Genomic DNA, 15,116 nt, shown 5'->3' on the forward strand with positions numbered 1-15,116 from the left:
TTATGATTCTTTTCTTTTTGGTGCTGCTTGATAAACACTACCTTTTACTCTCTGCTGCTTAAATATTCAGTGACTTCTATAGTTTTTTCAAAGGATTGTAGCAACATTTCCTCAGTAAAGCAGGATAATTTATTTTCACATTACATTAGAAATGCCAGGACTTCCCCTATCTTAAAATACCATAGGAAATTCTTTTTGGTGTCTAATCCAAGAACCTAATAAAAAAAAAAAAAATAGGACTTGTCTTAGTCTGCTCAGGCACCATAACAAGATATCGCAGGATGGGCAGCGTAAAGCAACAGAAATTTTTCTCACAGTTCTGGAGGCTGGGAAGTTCCAGATCAAGGTATGGTAGGGCTGTTGAGGGCTCTCTTCTTGGCTTGTAGACAGTTGCCTTCTCGCAGCGTCCTCATGTGGCCTTTCGTTGGTGTGTGCACATGGAGACAGAGAGGGAGAGCAAGAGAGATCTCGTGTCTCCTCCTCTCAGAAGGACACAGACCCAATCGGATCAGGGCTTCCTTGTGACTTCATTTAACCTTAATTACCTCCTTAAAGTCACCCTCTCCAAATACAGTCACATTGGTGGTTAGGGCTTCAACATATGAATGCTGGGGTGGCATGCAATTCAGTCCATACCAGGGCTGAATGAGGAATGATCTGCATATATAACAGGGAAATTTTGAGGTATTTAAGTGACATACACTTTGTGAACATGCTTTGAAATATCCAAAGTGTCACATAATTATAAGCTACTATCATGAACTAATTTCTTGATTTTTCTTTTCTTTTTTTTCTTTTCTTGTTTTTCTTTTGAGACAGGGTCTCAGTCTGTCACCCAGGCTGGAGTGCAGTGACACAATCTTGGCTCACTGCAACCTCCACCTCCCAGGTTCAAGTAATTCTTGTGCCTCAGTGGAAACGGGATTTTGCCATGTTGACCAGGCTGGCCTCAAATTCCTGGCCTCAAGTGACCCGCCTACCTCATCCTCCCAAAGTGTTGGGATTACAGGCGGGAGCCCCTGTGCCCTGACAGATGAGCTAGTTTCTTTAGTGAAGTTAGATGACACTACCCTCTACCCATTGCCATTCCAGGAAAACTTCTACATTCAGTTTTAAACTTTTCCCTATTTTCAAGCTGAATATTCTTAACTAAAAAAAGAAAACAAAATTCCTCCTATGTCCTATTTCCAGTTCTTTTTCTTTTTCTTTTTTTGCAGACAGAGTCTCATTCTGTTGCCCAGACTGGAGTGCAGTGGTGCAGTTTCAGCTCATGGCAACCTCTGCCTCCTGGGTTCAAGCGATTCTCCTGCTTCAGCCTCCCTAGTAGCTGGGACTCCAGGCGCCTGCCACCACGCCTGGCTAATTTTTGTATTTTTAGTAGAGACGGGGTTTCACCATATTGGCCAGGCTGGTCTCAAACTCCTGACTTCAGGTGATCCACCTCCCTCGGTCTCCCAAAGTTCTGGGATTATAGGCATGAGCCACCGCACCCGGTGGCTTTTAATTTTAAGAATTAAAAGTTCTTAATTGGAGCTTTCAAACTTTTCGTTTCCAGTTTTGAGCCATTAGTCATTGATAGAAACACAGATACTTTAGAGTAGTAGTGAAGTTTTTAAGTTTTCCAGATCTTGGTTGAATTATGTAGTTCAGAATGTAGACTTCACATGTCCTGTGCTAGCAGTTTAGCCTGGGCAGACTTGAATAAAAAGGAGGGCAGAGGGATGAGAATAGAAAAAAAAATTTCCAGAAAGTATAACAAAGACTAGCTTCATGTCTCAGTTTCCAATGCACGATTCAGATTTAGAACTTTGAAAGTATCTAAATTTTCTTCCAGATTTTATTATACCTCCTAGGACATAGCCACAGTGAGGAGAATATCCTGAATGTTAAAGAAAAACCAGAACTCTTATGTATATATTTTTGGAGTCCCAGATGTGACTATCATTAATAATTAGACCATATAATTATAATGTCAATGGAGTTTTAGAGGAAGGTTTAAAACCTGTTTTTTTTTAGTTCTTAAGAGTAATAGTTGAGTGTTATTTTAGCTTATTGGAGGGTCATAATTCAAGGGAGACATTGTGTAAGATTTATTTCAAAAATCCATTGGTAATCCAAGCCAAGTTTATACAATTAAAGAAAATTTTATGATTTGGAAGTTAGAAACAAGAAAGTCTTTTTTTTTTTTTTTTTTTTTTTAAAGCACACAACTATGCTCTCTAATTTGCTTTCCATTTTCCTGGAAGGATTATGTCATAAAAATTGCATTTCTTCATTTTTTTCTTTTTGCTCATATTTTCTCCTATAGCTTTCTTTTCATTCACGGTTGTCAGGCCTGCGTTGTAGCCTTCTTCTCTTTTGTACAGAGTCATATGCAATGCTGCTTGCACAAAGATATCCCTAAATTTCTGTCTGAAGGATCTATTGCTTTTGTGAAATGCCTCCAGACTCTATTTGGTTCCAAGGACAAGAAGTAGGAAGTCATGTTTTTTGCTTCTTTATATTTTTGATTGATTTTTCCTTTCGTGGCTATATCAATTGTAACAAAGTCAGCTTTTTTTTTTTTCCCCAATAGAGATAAGGTTTGCCTACATTGCCCAGGTTGGTCTTGAGCTCCTGGGCTCAAGCTATCCTCCCACCTCAGCTTCCTAAAGTGCTGGGATTACAGGTGTGAGCCACCATACCAGGCCACAAAATAATATTTAACTCATTTGAATTAAGCTTTGTACCATTACATCCTTGGAATTATAAAGGTGTTAGCATTTGCCTGTGTTTAGCAAACTAGGAAAAAGAGTATGGATTTAGAAAAAAGAACACAGGCAAAAACCTTAAAAACCATTCTATTGTTCTTAACACTGTCATTTTTGATAGAATCGATTTCCCCTAAACAAAGTGTTTTAAATATTTATTTTTCTTGTGTAATCGTAGTGAGGTCTTTGATGATAAGTGGCATTTCTTGATCATGTTTAAATCCTCCAGAATCTGGGGCTTTGACTGTAAAGTATAAGACAGAAGTAGAAATTACCTTCACAGTTACCTGACATGTATACACGTTTGTTCGTGAAACATTGGCTTTGGACATAACATTGCATCAGGCCTTGTGGATTTCAGAAAAAGTGAAAAACCACTTTTCTGGATGTGTTTCATGTTCATCCTAGGATGCATGAGGACCTCGGTTGGATGTAAAAGTGTTTATGAGGGAGAAGAGGCAGAAGGAAGGGAAGAGATGAATATAAGGTTAGGAACACCCAGCATATCCTTGTTAGAGTACAAAGAGAGATCCCATTCCTGAAATACAGGTTGAAGCAGCATTGTTGAAGGAGTATTTATTGTATTTTCAAATGTACATACTTTGGGCATCTATAAATCCAAAATAAACATTTCTAGAAGATACCACTTTTGAGAACTTAATTATTGACTTAACAAACATGTTTTAAAGTGTTTACTATGTGCCAGGCACGTTGCTAGGAGGTAGGATTAATGAGGAATAAAGCATAGGTGACCCCTGAGGCCCTGCAGTTTGTAGTTAGCTTGACAGGCAAGCAGACGATGTTAGAGCAACAAGCTCCATATATGAGATAATACATCTAATGATCTAAATGGGAGAAATGCCAGATAGAGGGAAATGCTGTGTTAATATCAGAAGGATAACAAACTCAGGTTTAGGAAGGAAAGGAATTGAACACGAGTCATACTATTTTATTAGTTGTTAAAAACTTTACTGAATCATTGATTTCAATAGTGATTTATAATCTTTAATAATAGAAGCTATACATTCTATTTTTAAGTTTTGTCTGCTTTTGTATGTCTGTTTTCTTTATTCCCTATTTGCCTATCAGTATTCCAGAAAATACCACAAAAAACTAAGTCAAACCGTCTAAATCGCTTAACAGGCATTTAAATAAAGAAATAAAGGTGTCCTCAACAGAAGAAAACAAAACACAAAAGGAAGTCAAACAAACCACAGTATTCTATATAAAACATCACAAATGTTCAAGTATAGAAGAGTGTTGTTCAGCTTATTAATTTCAAGATGGTTAAAAAAATCAGTATCTTAAACATTTGCATACATTAAAAATTCATAAATATGTTTTTACTATTTTGATTTTCAATGCTTGAGAAGATGAAAGGGTTCGAAAGTGAAACTTTGGCCATGGTTCCTTCGTCTCTTTTCCTGCCTCCAACCTGTATAGTGATACTTTTGGGGTTTTTTTTTTTTTTTTAACTTTAAGTTCTGGGATACATGTGCAGAATGTGCAGGTTTGTTACATAGGTATACATGTGCCATGGTGGTTAGCTGCACCTATCAACCCACCATCTAGGTTTTAAGCCCTGCGTACATTAGGTATTTGCCCTAATGCTCTCCCTCAGCTTTCCCCCTATCCCCCAACAGGCCCCGGTGTGTGACGTTCCCCTCCCTGTGTCCATGTGTTCTCGCTGTTCAGCTCTCACTTATGAATGAGAACATGCAGTGTTTGGTTTTCTGTTCCTGGGTTAGTTTGCTGAGAACGGAAGTTCTGGCCAGGGCAATCAGGGAAGACAAAGAAATAAAGGGTATTCAAATAGGAAGAGAGGAAGTCAAATGGATACTTTTGAATTTAAAATTTTTCATGACAGGGCCCAAGATATTCAGGAAATATTTTACCTTTTAAAAACATACATGCATCTGAAATAGCGGTCTATGCACAGGTGACGTATGTGTTTGCCACGTATGCATAGAGCGCGCATGTGTGTTTGAAGACAGAGCTAGTGAAAGGAAAAGAGAAACATTGGTTTTAGTGCTGTTTGGTTTCCACCTTTGGCGTTCTTGGCCCAGTCTGTGTTAACGACAAACCACTGGGACATCCCCTCAGTGCTGTGGGGTCTTTTCCTGCCAAATATTGTTCTCTTGCAAGATTAAATAGCTGAATCAGTGTGGCCCGAATCTTGATCCTGCTGAGAATATTAAGAATCCTGCAGGTTGTAATACAGATTAGCTGGTGAGAGCTCTGTTGGAGAAATAAAGTGAGTTTCTCTAAATGAATTTAACAACTGCTGTGAACCTTTTTGTGTCCTCCAGCATGAGTGTGTGTCTGCTGGCAGTTAACCATTTATTCCCCTCATTTTCTCCAAAACTTGTTCTCGTCCACCTCTGTGCCTTTATTGTAAACACTTCCATAACTATTTCACATTCAGGTTTTGCCAGATAAGGCATTTGATACATTAAATAACTGAGTACTGTGAAGGGTAAGCCATTATTTACTTGATTTACTTAAGGGAGAAAATAATATTTTTTGGTATTTATAGAAAGAAAGGACTAGTGTCATGGGTATAATGAAATAAACCACACCACTGGGTTATTTGGAGTAAACTGATTAGCATATTGGGTTCTGATCCTCGGCTTTATGTTATTGGTTGAAAGGTGTGAAATATTTAGCAAGAGGCAGGACAGATGATTAAAATTATTTACATTGCTTCTAACCTCTATCCCATTATTTCTGCTTCCAGGGTTAGATTAAAACCATTAAAGGCTCTAAATTCTATAAAAAGGATGATGCTTCCCCCTAAATGAAAGAAATTTAAAAATCAACAGGAACAACACTCAACTCTAAAGCTTGTCCAACCCATGCCCTTGGGCCACATGCGACCTAGGACAGCTTTGAATGTGGCCCAGCACAAATCCGTCAACTTTCGTAAAACATTATGACATTTATCCATGTACCTTTTGTTAGTGTTAACGTATTTTATGTGTGGCCCAGGATGATTCTTCTTCCAGTGTGGTCCAGGGAATCCTAAAGATTGGACACCCCTGCTCTAAAGCATGAGACATACAGATAACCTGAAAATAATTCGGTGTTTGTTAGGTTGTCTGATTGCAGACTTCTGTATAAGTTTGTTGAATTCTTTTCTCTTTTGGGTGCCTGTTACCTCACTTATGCATGAAACATGTGCTCAGTCTGCTATGAAGCCATCCCTCCATCTGCTTTCTACTCTATTACCCATTTGTCTCCTGACACTGTGTGTGTGTGTGTGTGTGTGTGTGATTTCTCAGTAAAAATGTCAATGGCTGTGATTTGTAAATAGCAAAGCCTGGCACAATGATAATAAACAATTATGAAGCTCATCAGTGCTGTTTTACTTTTGCAGATTACTCCATCGATTATTACTATGACTGTTACAATTATATCTTTAGAAGTTAAATATTTAAATTATTTTGTACTTATCATACATACACCAAAAACTGGGAGGTAGGGGGTTGGGGAGGGGAATCTTGTCCTAAGAGAAGGCACAAGAAGAGGGGAGCAGTGTGAGTTTGACACTTTCCGTCCTGCCCTCATATAATAGCCTGTGTTTTGCTGTTCTAGCCAATGAGGATATGAGGATGTCAGACAAGGTAGCATCTCATCTTAAATCTGTGCTGCCGGAATACTTTTAAAGTTACCCTACAACTCCGCTAATGCTGTCTGTGAAACACTCGGGGCTATCACTGAGGCATTCTGACCTCTAGTCTAGGTTGCCTTTCGTTTTCGACATATGACGCTTTGAAACTCAAATCTACAGGCATTGCTGAAATTCCCAGCCATTCAGAAATAGACTTTCAAGACTTTCAAGAACTCCTATGTATTAAACTGTAAATCCTTCAGATATCGTCAGCATCATCCTGTTCTCAGGATGCACCCTGTACTCCTGGTTATTTTTTAGGGGACCTTTGAATGTCTCACTACCAAATGCTTTGGAATCAGTCAGCTTCTGGGGATCTTGGGGTGGTGAGCTTTCTGGCACTTGTATGGGTTCCACAAAAGTAGCTATTAACAATTCAAAAAAACCCATCAGTTCAGGAGGCAAAAAAATAAATGTTATCCTTTGTTAAATGCTGCCAGGATTTCCACATCTAGGATCCCTGATTCCAGCCTCCTAATATTAAGACTATACCCCGTTTTTAAATTGTGAACTATATTACATATACAAAACGGTTGATAGAAACATATGTTCAGTTTAAAGAATAATAAAATGGGACTGGGCGCGGTGTTTGAGACCAGCCTGGCCAACAGCTTGGTGAAACCTCGTCTCTACCAAACATAGAAATATTAGCCAGATGTGGTGGCGTGCACCTGTCATCCCAGCTACTTGGGAAGCTGAGGTGGGAGAATTGCTTGAACTCAGGAGGCAGAGGTTGCAGTGAGCTGAGATCACACTACTGTACTTCACCATGGGTGACAGAGTGAGATCCTGTCTCCAAACAAACAAACAAACAAAAAACAAAAATAATAAAATGGGTAGTCATGTAGCTACTCCTGGCTCAAGAATTGGAATATTTGAAAAACCTCTGAAGTCCTTTGTGTGTTCCTTGACTCAACTTCATCCTGCTAACTACCAGCAACACGAGGGTCACAGCTTCTTGAAAACACAGATTTTCATAGTGAGCTCCTGAAAAGATTATTTGAAAATCCAGTTTCCATGTGCAGAAACAACATATAGACTTTGGAGGAAACATGATTGGCTCCTTGCTCATACAGCCTATAAGGGCTGCCTCTCACCTTCCTTGTCCTCATTTAGCTGTTCAGGGCTCAAGCAGGGGCCTGTCAATCATCTCTTCATCCCTGTTCATATGTAGGTGACACCCACATCCCCAAATAGAGGGAAGAGATGAGAACGAACATTCGTGAAGGGCTCTTGTGTGTCCGGCCATCTTTCATGTTTGTTATTTCACTTATTTTTTTTAGCAACAATCCCTAGAAATACTTGTCATTATTCTCATTTCACTGATGAGGAAACTGGCTCTCAGAGAGGATAAATGAATTATTTAATTGCACACAATCAGTAAAGAGCAGAGCTGGGATTGGAGTCCAAGTTCGTTGGTTTGGTTTTCTTTTTTCTGACTTCAAAGTCCAGCACTTGAATCCTCTACCCCAGGATTTTGGGAGCATTGATTATATGTTATATCTGGAGCCCTTGTGCTATAGAGCAAATGTCAAAAAATTTTGGTTTCTTTTTGTCGGTACGAAGCTAGTGTGTTCTTAAATGACATTTTGGGGTCTGTGTAGTGAGTATTAGGACCAAATTTTGAAGTTCCAAATTTCTTACCACTGGGAACCAGTCTTTCTTCTCATCCCCAAGTAGAATCTCTCATTCAGATGTTCCTTTATGTGCTGGGATATAAGAAGGCTTTGCATTTTTCCAGACAATTTACACGTGGTTTATTCATGTGATGCATGATGTTATTAAGGGTTGATGCCTTTTCTCCTTCAGAATATGCTAACTTTACTTGTTCCTCCATTCTCTGAAGGTACCTTTTCTGTGCTTGGCACTATATTAGGAGCTGAGGATACAAGATCTAAGCACAACTATCAATGCAGAACACAGAACATGGCCTGGTAAGTGTGTTAAGAGCGAGAATTTGTGGAGTACAGAGCAAGGCACCTAACCCTAGCTGAGGTTTGGTGATGGTCCCAGATGGCTTACAGAAGAAGGTGTCCTGAGATGAGTTTTTAAGAATGAATAAGGATAGACACAAGTGAGGAGTTGGCGCTGGTGAATGGTGGGTGGCAAAAAACTTCACATTAGGGAAACTGCATGTACAGGAATGAAGAATGAGACTGCGTGGTGTTCAATGAGCTGCAAATACTAATTTTATCCTGAAAGTTTTGAAGAGTAACTCAAAAGTATTTTTTAGTAAGGAAATGACCCTACATTTTAGGGTAATTGTTTGTTTAAATATTGAGAGTGCTTCATCTAGTCCTGTGGTCAACTTGGCCCTTACGTGGATTGGATTTCACTCTAATTTTCACTAGGGGATCTTGTGGCCTTTTATGTCTGACTGTTTAGCCAGGGATGATTATGGCACTAGGATTTGTAGGTGTCTGCTTTTGGAGAACAAAAGGGAAATAATTATGATTTCTTGTATCTCTGTATGTTGAAGCAATGCCAATTAAAAAAGTAACTTAGGCAGTTTTATTGCATTGATTTAGAATTGAATGACAATGTTGAGCAAAGGTGTCTGTGTGGCATGTAAATTGGGCAATGGTGTGCTCACGCTCCAACTGCGATACAAGCCTGGGATAGGTAGTCTCAGACATGCTCTCAGGTTGGCAGGTGTGAGAGAGTGCAAACCCGTATAAATATGTATGCCTTTAGCCTTGCATGCTGCGTTAGTTCTCATACAAATATAGACAGAAACGCTACGTTAGTTCTCACACAAACATGAAAAATCTCAGTTAACCTAAAATGTCTGCATTGTGGGGTGTTCTGGTAAACCAATTACTATGTTTAATTTTATTTATTTATATAATTTATTTTATTTTATTATGAGACAGAGTCTTGCTCTTGTCGCCCAGGCTGGAGTGCAGTCATGCGATCTCGGCTCACTCTACCCTCTGCCTCCCAGGTTCAAGTGATTCTCCTGCCTCAGCCTTCCAAGTAGCTGGGATTACAGGCATCCATCACCATGCCTGGCTAATTTTTGTGCTTATAGTAGAGATGGGGTTTCACCATGTTGGCAAGGCTGGTCTTGAACTCCAGACCTCAGGTGATCTGCCTGCCTTGGCCTCCCAAAGTGCTGGGATTACAGGCAGTGAGCTACCGTGCCCGGCCTATATTTAACTATATTTAAATACAAGTTAAGCCTTAACTTTTGTTGTTTTTATTGACTGTGTTTCTGAAAGTTAGATGGTGAACCATAAGGTAACTAACTTTGACTCCAAAACTTAACCACCTCTTGTTCATTAAACAGACCAGAGACTAGACCGTAGACATTGATTGACTAGCCCAGGTCATTTTAGTGGATACAGATGATCCAAGAGATGGCCCTGGGTCCCTGTTGTCCTTAGGACACTGTCTGGAATTATCATTTTTTTGGCAGCTTGTGAGGATCCTTGTTTGAGATGATTTACCTTTGACTCTTAAAGTCAGAATAGAGAGAAGTAAGATCCTAGTAACCAAATAGTTTTGGACAACTTAGTTTTTTGTGTGTAAGGAATTGAGGACTTGATCCTAGTTAAAAGCAAAGGAAGTTAACTTTGCATTGTAGCAGGACATGTGGGTAAGAAACAAGAAACAACTTCCTGTGGTATATGGATTATGTGATAAATTCATAAGGCTCTTTCAACTTTTGAAGTGACCTCTTTCAGCTGAACATTGTATCTCAATCACTATGCCTCTTTTCTCCTACATCTCTAATGGGAATGATAGTATCTAATGCTTATTTTAAGTTGGGAGGATCAATGAACACATGATGGAAAAACCCTTTGCATGACTCAGAAGAAAGGTGCTGTTAAATAAAAATGTGAAGTCGAGCTTTCTCAACGGAGATGGGTACACCAAGGGATGATTGGCTTTCCTTTCGGACCTTTAAGAATTTTATTAACATGTAATTGAGAGACATGGGAAAAACAGTTTAGCCTGGTTTAGGAGAGTTGGAGAAATCCTTGTGCCCTCATGTGGGGCAGGAGAAAGCTGAGCGTATGTTATTGGGCTGCACTTGGCAGGTGCAATTTTAAATCCTTCCAGATCACACATCGAAAACAAAGTGGTGGTAATTATTCCTAAGGATCCCAAAATGTTTTGCTTTGGAATGGGGATTAATACCAGGCAAAAAAGCGGGATGTTTGATGAAAGGCCCCATTTCCTTCTTATGCTTTTGTTCTTTTAAAGAGTATGTGATATGAGCTAACGTTTATGATGCTGAAAAAGAATCAACCCAAGCTTATTCCTAAGGTGGGAGATGTTCAAAGCTATTGAACGGTGTTGGATTACAAGGTCATTTGGAAGGTCAGAAAAGGCAATAATTAGAACAGGCAGAAATTAAACTATAATGAACGGTAATCCTAAAGAAAATTAAAACACAGAAAACACTGCATTATTTATTTAGATTCAGTGGGAAGTTGCCAAGAAAGAGACAGCTGGCTTTCTGCTTTTTGGAATGTTTGTACACTAGAGAAGGAGCTGTCCCTTGGATTTAAGGTCTCGCTAAATTCTTGCTCTAAGGCCAGACCTAATTGTAAAAGGAAGTGGGGAGCAGACGTAGTTAACTACGTGATTCAGGACAGAAAAGACATGGGCCAGAGGGACAAGTAGACTGAATTTGGATTCTGCTTAGACAGATTTCATAATCATTATCCACCATTTTTTAGGTTCTATTTGCAACAGCCTGTTGAGCATAAACAACTGATTTTAGAGGCAGACAAGACCTGAGTTCTAATGCCTACATCTTTTTTTATTGCCCCTTTAACCATAGGAAATAGAGTAATAAAGTGGTTCTGTTTCATTCACTTTATTATGTCTAAGTTTCCACATCTGTAAAATGGAAATGAAAATACTTGCAGAGTTTTTATGAGAATTAAATATTAGCTCTTACAATATGAGTGAAAGATTTGTCCTTGTGCTTAGTAATTGATAGTTTTGTTATTATTATGCAATAAACTGAAAACGGAGGAAAGATTTGGGCATGGAAATGCTTTAATTGGTCACGTCATTTTGAATTTATAGAAATAGCAGCAGTATTTCCAGTCTTGAAATTTATTGCCATTTGCAACAGTTTATTTTATTTTTATTTGGATTTTTTAGAAGCCTCATTATTTTGATTACCATTCCTTACAGTTTTAGGTATAATATCTTTATGAAATAATGCTGCAATTTTTTTCTGGAAGCTGATGTCCATTATGGAACTTTCATTGATAAGAGTGGAAGTTGGTCCTATAATGATTCTCATGTAGGTGAAAAAAATTCTTCTTAGGTTTTTAGTTCACAAATGAGTTATTTTGCAATTTAAACTCAGGACCCTACGATTTTTAGATAATTTCCTAATGCTTCTTTGCATCCTTACAAGCATCATGATAAGCGTCAAGATTATTTAAGATGGGATGGAGAAAACCCTATATTTCTTCTGAAATTCTGCATTTTAATTTAAAGAGGTAACAATGTTTTAATTCTGCTTCCATTTCATTAAAAGGCACAGATTCCAGATTCAGTCTCTGATGGCACAGTGTCCTTACAAAGGAGGAGGTATCTCAAAGTCCATGTGATTTCCAGGTGATACAGATATTTTAAGGCTCACTACTGAGGGAAGCGTGTTTTTGGGGGTGTTCTCAGTTCTGTTGTCTGCATTCTTCCATGCAGTGCTTAGTGAATTCGATGAAGAGATGCTGATAATCATCTGCTGCCTTAGCTGATATTAGTATCACTTGTAGGCTCACAGTTGCCGTTTGTCATGTTTAGCACAGTCTTGAGAAGATTCAAAAGTTCTGTTACTTTTAATCCAGAAATGAACCTATTTCGTGATCTTTGTTATGGATACCCATGTTGTGTATTACACAAAATCTACATCTGAGAGGAGATAGTGGATGCTTCCTCGGGGTGACTTTTATAATACTTACCACATTGTGTCGAAGGACTGATTGCATTTCCTCTCTTTCCAGCCAGCTAGACTGTGGTTCTTTGAGCTCAGGGAATGTGGCCAGTCATATTTTTAACCCCAGCACCAGACATGGTACCTGGCATGTATTGGCCTTCAGTAAGTGCTTTAATGAATAAATAAAATTGTGTGACACTTTGCTTCACTATTGCACAGCATGACAGTTTATTTCCAGATTCATTTCCAATCACAACTCTTGACCTATCTTGGTGCACTCCTAGATCTCTCTTCCCATTTTGTTCCTGATAGAAATGTTGCTATATCTTAAAGATTTGTCTGTTAATGAAATAGTAGGTGCATTTTTGTGCTGTGGTTGCACCTTGTATGAGTCAGGAAGTTAATTGCTGAAATAAACAACCTTCAGATCTGAGTACAATAGAGTTTTATTGTACTCTCACATTACAGACCAACACAGCTTGGTAGCACAGAGGGGGCTTAAAAGGACTCTGTTCCATGTGGTCATTCAGGGATCCAGGCTGCTTCTGTCTAGCACCTCTGGTATCTAGTGGGGCCATGGCATTCTCTACTGGATGAGCTGCATCTGGCGTGCAGTCAGGCAAAGAGCGGGCCCATCGTGGATAGCAAGGGTTTCATGTTCAGTCTGGAAGTCATGCATGTCACGTCCATCCATATTCCACAGGCTAGAATTCAGTTTTGCAGACTCACTTCACTGTGGAAGGCTCAAAATGTGGAGTGGTGTGCCAAGGAGAATGACTAACAAGTGTGCGTTAGTGCACAATAGTAAGTCCCTGCTGTACACTCTTTGATCAAAAAGTATATACTTTGAGACTAGGCAGAAATAGTCCCAAACACTTTATATATCCCTTCAGCTCCTGAGATGCTTGTCATATTCTCATGAGAGCTGAATTTGAGTTTCAAGGAGACCTATGCACTCTCTATAGTAGAAGAAATACTTTGGGTTCAGAACCCATCTTCTTTCCCCTTTGTTTTGACCATAGACCTGTCTCTGAAGTCTTGCTCAGTCACAGATGAGACTAAAGTCCAGTCTGAAGCAGGGAGCGAGAACTTGCAATCATTTCATAAATCAGGCACAAAAAATTTAAGTGTAAAATGGGGCCTTGTTGTTGTTGTTGTTTAATGTTAATGAAAACATATTTTAAAATCAACCTGTACTTTTACAAAAAATACAAAAGTAAAGATAGTGAAACTGTTAGTGTACCCAGCTGGCCATATGCTGAACTGAGAAACTCTGAATAGTTGGTGACAAGGAAATGGCTTCTTAAACACTCATCTCCCCAAGATAAGTACTATCCCCACTTGAGAACCAGAACTGAGTGGAGCATACCTGCCAATGTCATTTGTGTTGTATCTGAATTCACCAAACAGTGAGGCTTTATTGTATTTTCTTATGTAACTTTCTTTTTTTTTTTTGAGATGGAGTCTTCCTCTGTCACCCACTCTGGATGCAGTGCAATGGCGTGATCTTGGCTCACTGCAACCTCTGCCTCCCAGGTTCAAGTGATTCTTCTGCCTCAGCCTCCCGAGTAGCTGGGATTATAGGCATGTGCCACCACATCCGGCTAATTTTTGTATTTTTAGTAGAAATGGGGTTTAGCCATGTTGGCCAGGCTGGTCTTGAACTCCTTGCCTCAGGTGACCCACCCACCTTGTCCTCCCAAAGTGTTGGGATTATAGGTATGAACCACCACGCCCAGCCTTCTTCTGTAACTTTTTAAGGTTTATATTTACCTGGCACTCCTGAGAGTGAGTCAGTCATATAGTCTAGTAGTGTACAGGTAAGTTTTGAGGCTATTTTGTGAAAATTACTTTGGAATCATCTTTGCTGTGAAAAAACTAGTTCTTGAGGCCATCTGATGGCTTAAAAAATGGACACTTTCTTTCAGGGTCACAGGTGACAATTTATAAATTTACTATAAAAAGGGGCTTAATTGGTTTTTGGGTCAGGAGGGACTGGTGCAAATGGTGAACCATAAATACTCTAAAGGCTTCAAATCATTTCTGGGGATCCCCAGTTCATGCCCACAGAATGGCAAACACATCGAGAGAATCTAGGTTCTTCTACTGGATTGTACCTTTTTTTTTGGTCATGCAAACTTGTGCGTGTAGTTTTTGAAGTGTTAATGCATTTAGTATCTAATGTACCTAATTTGTGCAATTGGATATTTCATAAATGGGTTTTCTGCATGCAAGCATTTGTACACATTAATATTTATGCAAGTATTCAAATCAATGCAAGGGCATCTGTCTGAATCTGTGATGAAAATATGCATATGCATGAACATTTGTACCAGGGGATAAGTCCCCAAAGTTAGGGATTGCTGAGGTTACAGTTTTCAACTTTTGTCCTTTTGGCAAAATTTTCTTGACTAGGAAAGGCATATGAAGAAATAGCACAACCATTAACATTGACAAATAAAATGGTTTTATGTAAATATACTTAATAGCAAGTCTATTGAAATTCCTTTAATCAGTGATATGATTTTTAGAAAATGCTATTTTAGAATGTGTAACAGTTTTCAGCAAGAACACTTATTCTTTTTCTAAATTTTTTAAAAAAATTTTACTTTAAGTTCTGGGATGCATGTGCAGAATGTGCAGGTTTGTTACATAGGTATACATGTGCCATGGTGGTTTGCTGTGCCTATCAACCCATCATCTAGGTTTTAAGCCCTGCATGCCTTAGGTGTTTGTCCTAATGCTCTCCCTCCCCTTTCCCCCCTACCCCCCATCAGGCCCCAGTGTGTGA

At 39.0% G+C, this 15,116-nt stretch overlaps 1 protein-coding gene and 1 long non-coding RNA gene across 4 annotated transcripts in view; one reads left to right on the top strand and one right to left on the bottom strand.

The window, feature by feature from the left end:
* Positions 1 to 429, bottom strand: part of LOC105480055 (uncharacterized) — a 28,986-nt gene extending 28,557 nt beyond the window's left edge. The window contains exon 1 of the long non-coding RNA XR_011608216.1: positions 316 to 429. This is a non-coding gene — a long non-coding RNA (uncharacterized lncRNA). The remainder of the gene's footprint in view (positions 1 to 315) is intronic.
* The window catches only part of LOC105480053 (nebulette), a 379,519-nt gene that overhangs the window by 215,756 nt on the left and 148,647 nt on the right, over positions 1 to 15,116 (top strand). The window contains exon 2 of one of the 3 annotated variants that reach the window (XM_024792279.2): positions 8,267 to 8,354. The exons of the other annotated variants lie outside the window; for them this stretch is intronic. Coding sequence (XP_024648047.2) covers positions 8,331 to 8,354 — 24 coding nt within the window. The 5' untranslated portion in view covers positions 8,267 to 8,330. The remainder of the gene's footprint in view (positions 1 to 8,266; positions 8,355 to 15,116) is intronic. 3 annotated transcript variants of the gene reach the window in all.

Source organism: Macaca nemestrina, chromosome 9 (assembly GCF_043159975.1).
Source record: "Macaca nemestrina isolate mMacNem1 chromosome 9, mMacNem.hap1, whole genome shotgun sequence".
Lineage (NCBI taxonomy): Eukaryota > Metazoa > Chordata > Mammalia > Primates > Cercopithecidae > Macaca > Macaca nemestrina.